Genomic DNA, 16916 nt, shown 5'->3' on the forward strand with positions numbered 1-16916 from the left:
ACTTGATGTGATCCAAACTATTCACTCCCCTAACCAGGATAACTGTCCCAGCGAATCAGGCAGAGGTGCACACTGCAACAGCATTCCTTAAAGCTTCTGCCACTGTCCTGCAGAGCATTCTGACATGGACAGCACAACAGTTTAGGTCAGGACTGTCTCTGACTTCCATCAAGAACTCCATGAACCTTGGAGTACAAAGCTCTCAAGTGACAGGGAAAGGAAAAAAAACCAGTCTTCCTATCATTTGCTGCACAGCACTTCATTAAGGAAAAGAAGATGGAATTGAGTTTGCATCTGGTTGAAAATGTGCTATAAAAAGTCTCAATTCCCTCTTCCATTGCATCAGCTTTCCAAGGGGTTCCTGTAATGACCTCATCTGTAGAGCTGGTTTAAATAATCCCCTACGGTTTCTTACTTCTGCATTACAATGACTATAAAATCCACTTCTCTGGAAGTGAAGGCAATTCATGGGTCTTTCACCTGAATCCCTTTTTCCTCAGAAAATTTCTAGCATCAGCTTAGAAACCCTAAGTTACAAAACCATGAATTGCCTTAAGTCAACAGCCTCATCTCTTCAAAAAGAGCCTCCTACAAACCACTTGTCAGCAGCAGATCTCCTGAATTTCCTGTTTAAATCCACACGATTCTCTGCTGCCATCGATGCCACCCGACACACAGCAGTGTATTCACATTCAAATCCTCCTGTGCTGCACCCTCCCTGCAGAGGCCAAAGGCAGAGGCCCTCACACAGCTAAAGAGCAGAGCAAGAGCAAGGTGACATTTCCTCAGAGACTTTCCCAGCCCGTCACATTGTTCAGGAACCCCCTGGTGGGACCAGTGCTGACATACCCAAGCAAACAGCCCAATGCCAGCAAGCACTAATGTAAACAACAGAAACGGCTGCAGAATGCATGGATGTAATGAGAACAGAACTGGCCTGGCCTGGTTTAGAGTGAAGCCACCAGTTACAACTGCTTTCTGTGGAGGCTGAAAAATACCACTACTCATTAACAATCCAATTGTGAGTATCTGGAGTAAGAGATCCAAATATTCTGGAGCTGCAGCCTGTTCAAATCGAGATGATACCCTGCAGTGTTCCTTTCATGTTGGTGTTCCTATAAATCACTGCCCCAGGAATCCCAGTGCACAGGCAGCAGAAAGGAAAAAAAAAACCCACAAGAGACACTGCCTACATCCTTCCCCAAACTGCTTTCCAGTAGTGCTGCACAGCAAGAACAGCTCCAGCTGTTCCTAGAGTATGAGACATGCAGCCCCTCACTGAGAAGCCATAGGATGCCCAGACCAGGCACTGCTGCCTTGAACAGGACTGAGACAAGTTCCACAAGACAGAGCTCAGGAGCTGCTGGTTTGTGTAACACAACAGCACCCTCCCAGCACGTATTTTCATTACTTCAGCACAAAGTTGGTCATCCTGAAAAACTTTTGACACTTGTTTTCAATAACTTCCTTATTGTTTTCTTCCTGGAAGTGAATGGGCCTCAGTGCCCATCCTCAGAAACTCGTACACTCACCTGAGTGTTACTCACCCCAGCACACAGGCAGGGAAACTAAAGATCTGGATTTGATCCTACAACTGATGCTTTTGGCTCTTTGCTCTCCCATGCTGCAGGCAGCACACCCCACAGCTCCAGTGCTTTCCCAGCTGTTACAGGGTCTGCACTGGCCCTTGTCCCCATGCACACAGAGCTCTCCAAGCCAATCTCCTTTCTACAGGAAACCAGCACAGTACAAAGACTTTCCATCTCTCTCTCAGAGATCATTTAGCATTAAAGAGCAGGCAAGTTCCAGAAAAGCACCTGCACTTAATAAGGTTTTACAATTTCACTGCAGCAGAATTCTACAGCACCTTTAGAAAAGATTGGTATTTAACTACAGATTATGATGTCCAAGATACATTAGATCAGCAAATGACAGAGACAGATGGTCCTATGGACCAGATTCCTGTGGATCATTTTACAGACAGATCCTCATGGATCTCATCATAGGTTTCTTCAGTAAAGGCAGACCACTTGTTTCACTGTTGATGGTGCTGGGAGCCAAAAGCCTTCACTGTTCATACCATGAGCATACTGGGAGATGTGCCACTTGAGTTTGTTTTCCAGCACATCTGAGTGTATGTTGGTATTCAATTCTTTCTCCACTTAACTAGCCCTAAGTGACTCACCTTTAAAACTTCCATCTTAAACCCGCTGTCCGATGTTGGTCCATCCGGCATCTGCAGGGCCTGGACAAAGGCTTCTGTGAACTGCTGCACCACAGGAAAAATCAGGACCTTGGCAGCACCCTGGTTACAGACAATGCAAGCACAGCTGAATACCAGATATTGAACCCCCACATCTGACAGGTAAAGCACTAGAAGCAACAGCAAATGCACTTTTCTGTTACAAAATAGAAGAGGAACTCATGGCAACTGCAGAGTATTGCAAACTCACATTAAAGCTGCTTCAGACATCACTTGGGCTCTCTCTTTAGGTAAGGAACTAAGCTCAGCTGAATCCCACTCTTCAGAACCCCACAGCACAGGCTCCCACAAAACACACACATCCAACTTATCACTTTGGAGTCTCAAGAGAGATCCAGACAATCCAGTCTGGAGAGCCCCAGGAGCAGTGCTCACCCCATCCTAGAGAGGCATTTCATTTGATGACCTGAATCCTGCCCTGCACCCCAGCACCCCCAGGCTTCAAAACCAACCTGGGGTGGTTCCATCACACACACAATCACCCCAAACCCTGCAGCTGGCATTTATCTCCCTGCAGAGCCTCTATCTCCCAAACCAAACAAGCTGAGTATCAACAGCTGGCCTGAAGATTAACAGGATGATTCTTCCTAGGAAAATGCAGCAAGTATTTTTCCAGATGTCAGAGCACTCCATAAGCAGTCCTTGGCAGAGCAAATAATACAGGACCAAAATAATTTTATTGAGATTATTCCTCATAAATCCATAGCCAGGACAGCAAAGTCTTATGTCTAAATCAATTAGGAAATTCCATTTATAAAAAAAAAAAATCCTTTCTTCTTTTTTTTTTTCCTTTTTTTTAAAGTAAAATTTCAATGGAAAAGGTTTAGTATTCAATGTAAAGGACACTTTCAGCCCTTCTCCAGAATAAGAGTGGGGAGCTACTACTATCTCTTAGATACTGGTATCAGCTGCATGATACAGTGATGACCTTGTCATGGCAGTACAGATACAATGTAATTACCAGAACTTTCCAAATTTCTGCACTGGATTGCTCCCTGTCCAAACAGGGAGGGAAGAGCCACTAGATTGAGAGTCACCCTTCCCTATCCGTACACCCCAAAAAGTTAAAAATAACCATTTACTGTCTGGGAGTGCTGGAAAATCCACTTGTCAAAGGCCATTTACAATGCAGATGTGCTCAGTTAGAGCCAGACAGCAGACTCGCGTCTAAAGCTGCTGGACTGCTGTGTTTGTTTCTTAACAGCTATTCTTCCAAAACTGGGCTGGGTTTGGCTTCCCCCACCCCTTCAGGAACACAAGGCCAAGGTGCCTCCTGAGCACAGGGTGAAGCTCCAGGATCTTGGAACCAAAGCCTCGCCCAAGGGTCCCCCGCTGCCCAAGGCCCAGGAGGTGACAGGGACATGGCTCAGCTGAAGAATGGAAGCTAAGTCACAGATTTCCAAACAAAGGGATGATACTCCATCTCTACACTTCCCCATGCTGATTCCTCACTTTCCTGAGCTCTTAAAAGCATGTCTGTTGATAAACCATAAATTAACCTTAATTATGGAAACCAAGGCCCACTATCAAGGCATGTATGTAAAGCAGGGAGTCAGCTGCTTTACATGTATTAAATTACAGCCTCTTCCCCCAAATTCCAGCTGACACAGTATGTAATTTTCCAGTATTCATTTCCATATTAACAATTATTTAGAACCTCACTCAGTTTGAATTCAAAGCATCTTGTATGTCAAGTTAAATTCTTGCCTTTTCCAGCTCCTCCATGTTACAGATCATGTGGGCACACGTGGTAAATATCTCCACTGCACGTGACCTCGTGCGAATCCCATACACCTAGACAGAAGTTAAACATCAGGAACACAACATTCTTCTTACACAACATACTTCCTTTAATTATCTTTTAATTGTATTTAATTTTTGCTTTAGCTTTATTCTCTTATTTTATTATTGGCTTCAACATTTCACTTGAAACATTAGCTGCCATCAACTATTATATCTTTAAGAAAATTCTTTAAGTCTAACTCATACTACAGTATGACTTAACAATTAAATCTGGAGTTTCTCTGCTCCAAGAAACATTCCCACTAATTTCATCCAATACCAACCTCACTGTGAAGATCATACCTCTGCCATTGTGAAAATTTTGTACATCTCTGGAAGAATAACTGGAGCTACAAGTGGCATCTGTATGTCTGTCACTTCTCGGGTAAATTCTAAAAAATGGAAAAAAAGAAAAGAAGTTCTTATAAGAAATCCAATTTGTAGGGAACAGCAACAATAGAACCATTGGGAAACATTAAGTGAATTGAAACATGCTGATTTGCACTTCACTGGAATAGGGTCATCTGATCTACCTGAGGCAATCCTCAAAGGCAAGGAGAAATATATCACACTAAAAACTGCAGGTATCTGGAAAACAGGGTGTTACAGTCAAAGTCCCTGCTGAGCTCTACCCTGCAGCACAGCACCTCCTTCCCCAGCTCTCATAACACCTGCTGAGCACAATTCCACAGCCAGCAACAGGCACCAGGCCCAGGGGAAGACAGGAAGAAAATTCTTCAATTTGGATGAAACGCGACACAATACTGGCACAAGGAAAAGCCTAAAGAGCTTCCTACAGCAGCCTTGCCCAGCCATGGCACCACAGACCTGTGAGCACTCTCATGGCTCCGTGCACTGCGTTGACATCCCCGCTGACCAGCATCTCCATGAGCAGGTTGAAGAGCTCGGGCCAGGCCTCAGGCCAGTCCCAGTGGGCGATGGCTGACACCGCGTAGGCGACGCTCGAGCGCACCTTGCTGATGGACTCCCTCAGCCCGTTGGGCAGCAGCTCCCTGATGGCAACTTTGGCCTGTAGGAAACAACAGCATTCAGAACAGATCCACAGCCACAGCACAATCTAATAAAAAAAAATCTAGACCTATGACTGCATCCTGATATTGATTCAATGCTGGTTTTATAAAATGAACATCCAGGAGACAAAAACACTCTTGCACACTACACCCTGTAATTTTTTTGGGAAAACTGCATGGTTTTAACATTGCATGGTGTGCTTTAACATAGCATCATCTCACACACAGCATCAGACAAGCACAGAGTAAATAGCACACAGCTGCAACTACACAGGATGTACAAATCTACATGGAAAACATCCAGAGTTAGCTGAGATAAATCCCAGCTCCAGCGTCAGGGACTATGTTTGCTTACTTTGGAAGATTTCAGTAAACAAGAACAGTCACCCAGCCCTGAAGGGACAGGAAAAAATAAAAGCCACTTCTGGGACATAATTCAAGCAATTATCTCTGGATGGGATGAATCATATTCTAGATAGGAAAGATGCTCCAGTCAACAGTCAGAGTGGAAAGGGCTGGAATCTCTGGCCATCTTAGCTGTTAAATACTCCTGCTGAACAGATTCTTAATGAAACCCAGCAGCTTTAAATTAAAATTTGTCATGGGAAAATACCCTTTAAGTCCCAAGATGTATAACAAAAGATTTAGCAAATCTCCAAAAAAAGAGAACCAGAACCAGTATTTGTGAAACTTAGGAAGCAGTTTTTCTTCTAGTCTTGTTCTGAGAGTAACAGGAGCATTGTGGCTGAACTTTCCCTACAGGAAGCAGCCCAAGCTTCTCAAGCCCAGTGTTGTTTTAAGCAAATGAAAACAGATTTTTGAAGTGCCAAATGTCAAAAAACCTTAACTGAAGCCATTAATCCTCAAAATACACACGGGCGCTGGTGCTTCTTTAACTGTCTAAAGAATTCATATTCTTGATGGATAAAGTATTTCAAATCAGACAATGTGAAACCAAGTCTTACCCTTTCTGTGGTCTCTGGAGGTCTGAACTTTTCAGACTGAGAGCACCAGTGAGTTTCCACATACTGTTTGAGAATAACGGACGCCAGCTGTATCAGGAGAGAGGTCAGGAATCAGGGACATATCCTGGAACCACTGCAAGGATCACCCCTGACCCATTTGCTCAGCCTACTATCCCATCATGCCTCTTTTAGAGGGGCATCAGAAATTGCCAAAAATGCAAAAAAAAATCCACGAAATGGACCACAAATTACTGTGGTAAAAAGAACTGCTGGGTATCCACGGAGCAGCAATGGCCTGCACAGCACTGACCCAAGGCAGCTGCTCTAGAAAGGCACAAGATTCAGGTCTCACAGTAACTAAAGAAAGACTTCCTTTCCAAGGAGGAAAATACCTACAGAAAAAGTTTCTGAAAAGAGAAGCCACACTTCTGCTTGCTGATGTCTACCACCCACCCCCTAAGCTGTGTCTATTTCCAGTACAGTATTGTCTCAGCACCAGGTTCATTAAGTCCAAAAAAAATTTTCAAAATATGTTAGAGCGTAACATCAGAATAATGTTGAAAGAAAGACTCAGAAAGCTACTTCCAATTTTTCACCTGAAAACATGGAAGAATCTTTTAAAAACAAGGAAACTTCCATCTAAATTCTTTCTGCATTTCCAGGAAAACTCACCTGCCGGATAGCCAGAGCTCCCTGAGGATCCACAGTCAGTTCTGCTAAATGAACACCAAATTCTGCAAGGAAAAAAAACCCAAATATTGGTATTGTAACTTTTATTGCCACACAGCAAAAGTCATCAAGATTTTTGGAGAAGGACATCATACCAATTGAGTGACTCACATGCAGGAAGGAGAAGGCAATTCCAAAGCACAGCTACTCAAATAAATCATAAGCATTAATTCTCCCCTGTGCTCTCCACAAAAATTTCATTTATTGTCTTGGCATCTTATTTTCTTCTCTCATGGGCAAAAAATTTTGCAATGCAGGCTAAAAACAAGCAAATTATTTAAATACACATATAAAACTCTTATCTACAATGTAAAATCATTACTGGAGTTTCCACAGGAGAGATGCATGGAAAAGATCCAGGATGGAGTAAGGCAGCAGCAGACTGGCAGCCCACAGTCCCTTTGTGGACACCCTGGGTTCACCCACAGGGATGTGACCCAGCCACTGCCAGGACACACAAACACCTTCCCGAGCAAACCCTGCCCAGGACAGTGACACCAGCACTGCCTGCACAACCCTTGGGGCTGTGGGACCTTCTCCTGCAAGGAATCTGCCCAGAAAAAGCAAGAGCTTCTTGTGGCTTCTTGCCAAGCAAGCTCCATGACAAAGGCAAAGTTCAAACACTTGTAACAATTCTGATGCTGAGCACAGGAAATAAAAGCCTGAAAGAGCAGCTGTTCTGGTATGGTAAATCCATAGAACTCAATAAATTTGCTTATAATTGCAATTTTAGGTTCCAGGCAGCTGATAACTGCCCTAAATACTTCATTTAATTTCACTAGTCTGCTTAAGAAATACATTTGTGATGTTTTAGTTCTTAGAAGTGTGGAGCAGAAGTTGTGCCCTGGGGTCCTGTCAGCACACCCTGCCTCCTGCAGACAGGCTAAACGTGCTGACAGCATCCCTGACAAACACAGACTAAAAATTCTTCTCAAAAGGAGTTCTGTGACTTTCCTCAGCAGCACATCTGGGTGCTTCACAAATGGCTGAGTGACTCCTAATACTCACCTCACTGCTAAGAGGCTTTTCTGGGCTGGGAGATAATTGCCTCTCATTTTCACCAGCACACACTGAACATACCCAGTACCTTTACCCTTTCTTCACAGATCATGTATTTAAGAAAGAGGAAAATAACCCTCTTATCCCAGCTGTGAAAGCAGGGAGCCTCATTCCAAGATGTATTTAACATAATATTTCTCTTAACTGAAGCAGTCATTATTCTATGTGCTGTCTATGATTTCCATGACCAAGTGTGGCATTGCGTTTCAGCCCTATCTTTAAAGGGTGAGCTGGAAGGGTATAAGGAGTATAAATGGAAAGCTTAGAAGGTTAGAAATAGGTGTAAAGGAAGCCAGAGTACCTGCAGCTGCTTCACACAGCTACAACTCAGTATATCAGTTCACAATCCTTGATTTGTTTACATATATGCATTTGATGTATTCTCTCTGCATACACTGGAAAGCTGGAATGGACCCACAAGGATCACCCAGTCCAGCTCTGCTGAATGGCTTACACCCTATGGAGAGGAGCAGTGTCTGCCACACAGTCCTCTACATTATGTGGGTAAGGAGGTTTAATGGCAGGAGGAGGAGGTTTAATCATGGCCTGTGATTCACAATTTTTAGTTTCTCCATTTTCTAACACCTTAGTTCTGCTCTCCAGGCAGACTCAGTGCCATTGCTGGGACACCAGACCTACTCACTGCTGCAGTGACCAAGAGTTCTGTCCTACAAACCCCTTGGGTCTGACAATAAGCCACTGACATCCCCCCATCAGGTTTCCAGCCAGATACCCTGCTTTAAAAAAAATATTACAAAACTGCATCTTCTTAACTGATAGATTACCATTATGGCAAATTCCTATCAGGAATCCTGCTGAATTCAGATCACTCACACCCAGCACTTGTTTAAGGAGTAAGCCAGCTCTCCTGTCAAACCAAAATTAGATGGATTTATCAAGAACAGATCACATTAAAAGTACGAGTTGTGTAGCACCTATTTATCCTATTGTTATAGATACTGACAAGCTGTTTAATGAGCTGCTCCAAGAATATTTCCAGGGACTGATATTACACTGATCCTTGTACAGCTCACTGGCTCCTCTTTTCTCAAAGGATGGTTTATTATTGGGTTCTTTCCCAGTTGGGTGGAAATATCATGGGTAAATGCAGTTCAAATGGACCTTGACAGGCTATTCCTTCACGTGTATTTTGTAAATTTCAGATATGAGAAATACCAAGTCTTCTCCCCAAGATAAAGTCTGTAAACCTCAAAGATTAGAAGCTTTTAATGAAGCTTTTTTTTACGTGCTCTGGCATAGACAGCACTTAGCAAACACATTTTCTCTCAGCTCTGCTTCTCTTCATTAACCTCAATATTAATAAATTCAAACTCTCCTCCTTTATCTACCATGTAACCAGTTTATGTAACCTCTTCACCCCCAACATTTTTGCAAAACTAAGCCACATGAAACCAAAAATTACTTGTAAGCAAGCATGAAGGAATAAATGAGCAGAAGTTTCTACTGAATCTTTGCAACTACCTGCCTAGTTGAAAGACGTCAGCAGTGACCAAGTCCAGCTCAGCACATCCACACAGACCTGGCTCAGGAGCTGCTAAAGGTCCCTTTTGTTGTCTCTGCTGAGGCCAGAGACAGGATGAGGTAGAGAAAGGACTGTGGCAGTCTGGTGAATCCAGGTGGCCCATGGCCACTGACACTCCAAACTAAAGCAACAGCAGCACTAGAAACTGAGTTCCCTTTACCAGTGCTTGCCCACCTTTGTGTCTCATGGTCCTCAGCCACACAGGCACAGATGTCTTGCACAGAACTGGCTTTCAATAACATCATCACCCAGTCCAATCTCCTGCTCATACCAGGGCCAGCCAAGAGATCAGACCAGCACAGGATCTGCAGACAGACTAGGAGGAAATACCAAGCAAGAATCTAATGCTTAGCCAGAGTTCTGACACTCTACACACGTGCTGCTTTGGGAACTTCTTCATCCTCCATCATGATGCTCAAGAACTGCTCCAAAAGCACTCCTGTTGTTAGCCACCTCTAAAACTGCATTCGTATTTTCCTCATTTCTCAGCAAAAGACAGAAAGATTGAGGTCACTCTTCTCCAGAAGCTGTGCTGGTTTTAAGTATCTCCTTTGAAACCCTTCTTCACAACTTCTCTTGACACTCAACCTATCTGCAGCATTTCACAGAGCAAACACTAATGTTTGCTGCTGGGAATAACCTTTCTTCCCGACAGGCAGTATCATATGTTGCAATGTGGCCATTTCTTGTTTCAACTTCCCTGTTACAAACCAGTTCAATGTTAAAGTTTACCCTGTTAAGAATCCAGCTCAAGCCACCCACAGGACTTCCACTCATCTCTGCCCATCACTCACTCTACTACAACTCAAGTTACAGCCAAAAGAGCACCACAAAACCACATGCTGTGGTCATGTCTTTATACTCTCCAGAATCTCTCCTTCCAAACAATGCTTGGGTTTATGGCATAAAATCATGTACTCACAAAGTACCTGATAGAACACTGAAATCCCTCCTGAAGCGATATTAAAGCAGTTCTGTTGGGAAAAAGCTGACCATAAGCAAAACCACACCGAACCAGGAAAGCTCAAGTGATGCAATATGTTCTGTGCCATTATGATACCTGTAGGTGCTCTGGTACAAATGGACACCAAACTGTATCATGAAAATACCATCAGAGAATCAACGAGTTTTAAAGCATCAAACTGAATGTGCTGAGCCACCTGCTCTGGAAGAGGAGACAGTGAAGGAACATTTACAAGACCCATAAAGCAAATCTTCCATTCTGAAATCACATTCAAATCAAAGCACTGGCGCTCTCCTAGAAAGGACTAGTCTCAGACAAGATGGACAGGAGGATCAACATGCCCAGATTGACACAGATGTCAGTCTGCCAGGGTCAGCACCATCTTCACAGCCACCTGCACATCTCAGCTTCTGGCAACAAACAACCTTGTAAAGGACTGAGCTGAAGGTGCCTTTCCACACACAGGGTGTCACAACAATGCTGAAGATGGCCTTATGATGCCTTTCTACCTGCAAAAAGGACACATAGAAATACATAAGACAGACAGACAAAAGAAAGGCAATTCTCCAGCCTGGAGCCATTCATCTCTCACCACACGCGTTTCCAGAGCACAAGAGCTGACAGCTCAGAAACTAAATACTGTCACCATAAAACATCAGACCTGGAATCTAACCTGGCAAACAGGGAGCAGTGTTTTCCAGCTGTCTGAGAAGCTGCCATTAAACCTCCTTATCCACATAATTTAGAGGGGGCGTAAGCCATTCAACAGAGTTGGACTGGATGATCCTTGTGGGTCCATTCCAACTCAAAGTCTGTGATTCTCAGTAGTCTGAGCCCTCCTGCAGCACATGAACTCCTCAGAGTGCCACTGCCCTGCTCTTCCTGGAGATGCCTTGGGCTCCACACATGTTCTGCAATACAGTAAGACCAGAGGAAGAGACCATTTTTCCTCAGTGGGTAATGATCCTCAGGTGATATGACACTGGCAGTAGTGCACACCATCGGGGTGGTCGTGGTGCTACCTGGACGGACCAGAAAAAGGGAACAGAAGCCCCACTTCACCAGCAACACACTGATACCACAGCGGAGCCAAGTCAGACACACAGCAGCACCACTCCACAGCTGCAGCTCTCATTTCTCTGCCTTCCCCCTGCAGTCTCAGGCACTGCTTTTATTTATGTTCCACTAAAATCTAGAGACAACAAAGGTCACCAGGTGACCTCTCCTCTTTCCAGAGACCGACAGTAATGCATCTCCCATCCCCAAGCTGCCAAGTGGTGCCTGTTTCCTCAGCAGACAGAAGATGCAGGAGGAGGTGAGAGAGTGAGTTGCTGAGATCTATCAGTTGCCAAAGGGTGACATGGTGGGAATAAACTGCTACCATGTCCTTAATCCAGATTAGACATCCCCTATTCCTCCAGAGCACGTGTGTGGAGTCAGACAGGACACCCCCCTTGAACAGTTCAGCCTGTTCCAGAGGCTTTGACTATGCACTGCTGCTTATCTCCTTGTGCAAGCACGGGCCAGATCCACTGTCAGCCTGCTGCAGGGAGCTCAACTGCATCCTCCAAACACCTGAACCATCCCGACCTGGCCAACACCTGCCTGGAACAGAGAGCAGCACACACCACACAGGAGAGCCAACAGCTGCATTGGCCCAACCACGTTACACAACCCAGCCCATGAGTAGCTTAGGAAAAGAGTGGGGGCAGAGCAATGCTGCCCCAACACACCCAAGGAAATGCTGGCATTAGGAACCTCCTGAAATGGATGTTATATCCAATCCTTGTGTTCAGTGGTTCTTGAGGAATTTTTTCCTCCATGAATGTTAAATCCTTTAAAAACCATTTCTACTTCTAACATCCAGCAGCAATGAATTCCACAGTTTGCACACTGGGGCAACAGCCTAATTCTGCCTGTTTCAGATTAATTTTCCCTGACAGCCCAGGATATTCCACGATTCTGTGATCTTAGCTTTATGAAAAGTCACAAACAATCCCTCCTTGCCTTCTCTGTAGCTTATTATTTCAGGGCCTCCATCTCTGCTAACCTTCTCCCAGGCAGAAAAGCCAATGAATTATGTCCTTTGAAAATAGAAGCTTTTCCACACCTCTGTGAGTGTCTGTGCTGCCTTTTTGCTGCCCTGCTTGATCCCTGCAGGAGCAGCAGGCAGCAATGCATGCAGCACTGGCTGTGGAAGCATGAGGAATTTATGACGGCTTTGTTCTCTGTTCCCTCCTTAACGGTCCATTTGGCTTATTGGAGCATGACAGAGCAGTGATTGGGTATTTTCAGGAAACTCTCCACACAGACAATGGGATTTCTTCTCCTAAGGACAATAGTAAGGACCGCCCATAACTTTTTAGGGCATTATTTGGACTGGCTTCCCTTCCCCCAGCATTGCTCTCCTGACCAACACTGACCGGTTACACCTTCTGTGTCTGCACTCAACATACCTTGTGAAAACCATCGTGTAAGTTGTGTCACTGATTCTCACTCTGGCTGAGCAGCACTATCAGCAACTTTGTACCACCACTACTTACTCTGTTCCACATCATTTACAGACGTGCTGAGCAGCTCAGCTTCAGCTGGAACTCCTGACCCTGCCAGTCAAGAGCTGTGGTCAGGAGCTCAGTTTCTGCAAAGAAGTTTCACCAAGTGAACTTTCTAAGAGCTTTCTGGGAGTCCCAGGACTCCTTCAAAGAATTCTTCTTCCACAACAATTTCATGTGCCTGTCTCTTCTCCTTCCAACTGAATTTTAACCATAACAGGCAGTGCAAAACCCACACCATTCCCCTGTACCAGCCCCTGCTGCTCTTCACCTTGGAGCCCACACTAAAGGCTGTCCCATGTTTACCAGCTAAGTATTAAGCTGGTCCCTAAGTGGCAAGTTTTACAGCCCAACTTTTGCACAGTGACTGAATGTTTGAGTCCCTCTAAACTCTGGGAGATCCATTCTTTAGCACTTGCTGCTTATGGCAAACTAGTAAGTGGAACTGCTTCTACTGAGGCTTCAATCTGAGGTGGAGTCCCTGACGTGTGTCCTGTAGAGGCTCCTCAATGTTGCAAGTCAACACCAGCACAAGGAATTTGGCTCTGCAGTCCTTCTGTACTGAATCTACCTTCCCAAGTACCTTCGCTGGCTTTGAACACTTCTGAAACCTTTTCTGTTTCTGCAACATTTGAAAGCATTTTAAGTTTTTATGACTTTAACTCTTTTTGCCCTACTTTCATTTGTTTTGCATTAGAAGTGCCAACACTTGTACTCTTTCCTACTCTATCACTTCTACTTCAGCATCTTCTTCATGGTGCTTAATGATACATTTTTTGCTCTTTCAAAGTACTTGTGACACACATGATCTACATTTCTCTACCTCAATAATATGGTGCCAGCACACACCATAGATCCTCCTCTTGGTTTTTGCAACCTTGTCCACACCAAAAACAGCACAGAAAGGGGAATATATCTTATTCTTCCCATGCTGCCTGACCAATACAAGAGAGGAGGAATCAAAGGTCTGCAAAATAACTCCCTGAAAGAGACCTCAGGAGCTTTCCAGACAAACTCCCATGATCAAAGCAGCATCTGCAGCATTAGATCAGGGTGCTCAATTTTCCAGGAAGTTCTTGGAGATACTCAAGGATGGAAACAAAGTTTTTACAGACAATCTGCTTAAAATTTCTTATATTCAGTTGGAACCTCTTGTTTCAAGTTTGTTCCTGTTCATTCCTCAACCTCTCTCACCTCTCAGTGTCCCCACAGTCTCCTCATAGTTACCAGAAGCTGCTGTCAGATCCACATCTAAAACCCTCTTGCTTCCCCAGTGGAAAACCCCTCAACCTCAGCATCCCCTCAAGCAGTGAGTGCTGCAGTTCCCCCGCCCAACCCCTGACCCTCTGCTGAACTCACTCCCCTTTGCTGCTGTGTCTCATCCTGGGGGCTGGGAGCAAAAGTGCCCAGGTATCCCAGGTGTGGTCCAACAAGCACTGACTGCACAGGGCTGATCATGCCTCTGACCCTGCAGGTGCTCCAGGGCACGCTGCTGGCCCTGTCCAGCTCACCAGGCACTGGTATTTCCTGGCCCTTTGTCCCAGGGCTGCTCCCTGGCCAGGCAGTGCCTGACCCACATCCCAGCAGTGGGTTCTCCTGTCCCAGGAGCAGGACGTGCTGTGTGTCCTGGCTGAATTCCTCTGGCTCTGCTCCTGCAGGGCTCTCTGGAGAGCAGCCCTGCCCTCAGGACAACAACTGCCTCCCCTCCAGTCTGGTGTCACCTGCAAGCTGCTTGTGCAGGTGCCCTGCAGCCTGCTCCAGGTCACAGGGACAGATCCTGCACCAGGCCTCAGAGTTCTGGCCCTACAACCACAGAGAATTATCGGGGACTTCAGCAGATTTATAAAAGCAATAGAAGGGTAGATGACTCCATTCCTCTTACCATAACATCCACTAAATACAATTCTGCAATCCTGGGTCTCAAAGGCACCTCAGGGATATCCATTGCCTAGAACCCTCAGAAAACATTATTTTCTGGGAATCTGTCACTCAGACTGTGGAAAGGTTCAGATTCTTTGGGGAGAAGCTCCCACTGAAGAGGTAGCTGTGAAGGCCAAGGCTCCATGGTCAATGAAGCTCTCAGCACTTCCAGACTGGTGCTGCTGCAATGTCATCAAACCACTCCATGAAACTCCAAGAGCTGTGGGGGCAGCACGCAGAATTCCTGGGAATGCCAGGAAGAGCTAAGCTGAGTGTGGTACAAGCACTTTAAGGGAATGCACAACAACAGACATTTTATCAAACAATCTGCCTGCCTTCACTCCCAGAGCAGCAAAATCACACCACCACTCCTGACCCTATCTCACCCTTACACCTTCCCTCTTTGTACCACAAACTGCCTCTGGTAACACTTCTGAGCTGGAGTTCAGGAGCAGAAAGAGTTCACAAAACACATCCAGAACAGTGCAATCAGACCAAAGGCAAGGCTAAATTTCCAGGAGGGTCCACAAACAACCAGCCCATCAAGCTGCCAGGCCACAGGCCTGGGGTTGCAGTGCTGCACTCTCCAGCTGCTGTCACAGCAGATCATCTCCAGTCTTGCCATGGATTCTACAAACTCCTGTGATTTGGGCTGAAGCAAAATAAAATGTTAGCATTAATAGGTTTTTAAATGTATCTTCCACACAGAAAAAGCAGCCAGCGCATGAACTAACCTAGTGCCACCATAAAAGAGCCAAAAGAGTAATGGAATGATTAGAGACACTGCTTGAACTTGGGGGGTTTGCTCATTTAAAATCTCTCTTTCAAAGCCATAGGCCAGTTGCCATCCAGCTCCACTATCCTGCTTATCCTCAGCTTTCCATAACAGACAGTGGGGCTCTGTCACTGGAGTTTCACACTGGATGAGGGCACAGCTACATCCTGGCCACCCTCAACCTCAAACACACCATGTACAGATGACACCCTGCAGGCCATGGGCACATGTGGGAGCAGGGCAGGGTCTACAGATGGAAGGGCTCTCCATGACTCTCGTGTGACCATCCCGGGGACTCCAGCTGCAGTGGACCAAAGTACCCAGAGCAACAGCCCTGCTACTTCACCACCCCGGCCCCTCCAGGGCCCGCCCTGGTGAGCTCCGAGCGCTCCTTGGTGCCCAGTTCTCACACAGCACCCCAGACACAGCCGGGGCAGAGCCCTCCTGCCCCTGCCCAGAGCAGAGCCCCGAACGCGGCCGGGGCAGGCGGGGACAGCCAGTCCCTGCGGCGGGGCAGGGCTGCTCCGAGAGAGACACGGGGCCACGGCAGCGGGTCTAGCGAGGCCACAAAGATGATGAGGGGTCTGGAGCATCTCTCTGGTGAGCAGAGCCTCTGGGAGCTGGGCTTGTGTAGTCCAGAGGAGACTGAGAGCGAAATTTCAGCAATCCGTACAAGCACCTCCACGGCGGGTGCCAAGGGGTTGTGCCAGGCTCTTCTCAGCAGTGCCCAGCCACAGGATAAGGCGCAATGGCCACAAACTAAACCACAAGAAGTTCCACCTCAGCATGAGGAAGAACTTTACATTCAGGGAGGCAGAGCACGGGAACAGCTCCCCAGGGAGGTCGTTCCGCAGTCACTCCAAACGCACCGGGACGTGTCCCTGTGTCACCTGCTCCAGGTGACCCTGCCTGGCCAGGGGCTGACCTGGACGATCTCCAAAGGTCCCTTTCAGCCCCAACTATGACGTGATTGCGGGAGAGACAGCCGCACCGACAGCCAGCAGGAAACCAGCCGCAGCCGCCCGCTCCCGCCGGCTCGAGCGGGAAGTTCCGGCCGAGGCCAAGGCGCAGCCATGAGGCGCCGGTACCGGGAATGGCTCTGGCGGCGGCCTGGGGTCCCCCCACCGCCTCAGCGCGGCCCTCACTCACCCTCCGTCACCTCCAGCACCTTCACCTGCTCCTCAGCAGCGGCTCGCACCGCCTGCACCGGGCACAGGATCCCCGTCAGCGTCTCCACCAGCGCCTCCTTCAGCCCCTGCGCCACCGGCCCGGCTCCGGGCCCGCCGCCGCCTCCCGCCATCGCCGCCCCTCCGCGGGCCGCGCGCGCCAAACG

General features: G+C 46.7%; 1 protein-coding gene across 1 annotated transcript in view; it reads right to left on the minus strand.

Moving 5' to 3' along the window:
• The window catches only part of IPO9 (importin 9), a 38223-nt gene extending 21307 nt beyond the window's left edge, over nucleotides 1-16916 (minus strand). Inside the window, exons 1-7 of the mRNA XM_064398764.1 lie at nucleotides 16733-16916; nucleotides 6714-6775; nucleotides 6042-6128; nucleotides 4874-5075; nucleotides 4349-4437; nucleotides 3971-4057; nucleotides 2186-2305 (exon numbers count right to left, since the gene is read on the minus strand). Of these exons, the coding sequence (XP_064254834.1) occupies nucleotides 2186-2305; nucleotides 3971-4057; nucleotides 4349-4437; nucleotides 4874-5075; nucleotides 6042-6128; nucleotides 6714-6775; nucleotides 16733-16883 (798 nt within the window). The 5' untranslated portion in view covers nucleotides 16884-16916. The remainder of the gene's footprint in view (nucleotides 1-2185; nucleotides 2306-3970; nucleotides 4058-4348; nucleotides 4438-4873; nucleotides 5076-6041; nucleotides 6129-6713; nucleotides 6776-16732) is intronic.

This window comes from Passer domesticus, chromosome 25 (genome assembly GCF_036417665.1).
Source record: "Passer domesticus isolate bPasDom1 chromosome 25, bPasDom1.hap1, whole genome shotgun sequence".
Classification (NCBI taxonomy): domain Eukaryota; kingdom Metazoa; phylum Chordata; class Aves; order Passeriformes; family Passeridae; genus Passer; species Passer domesticus.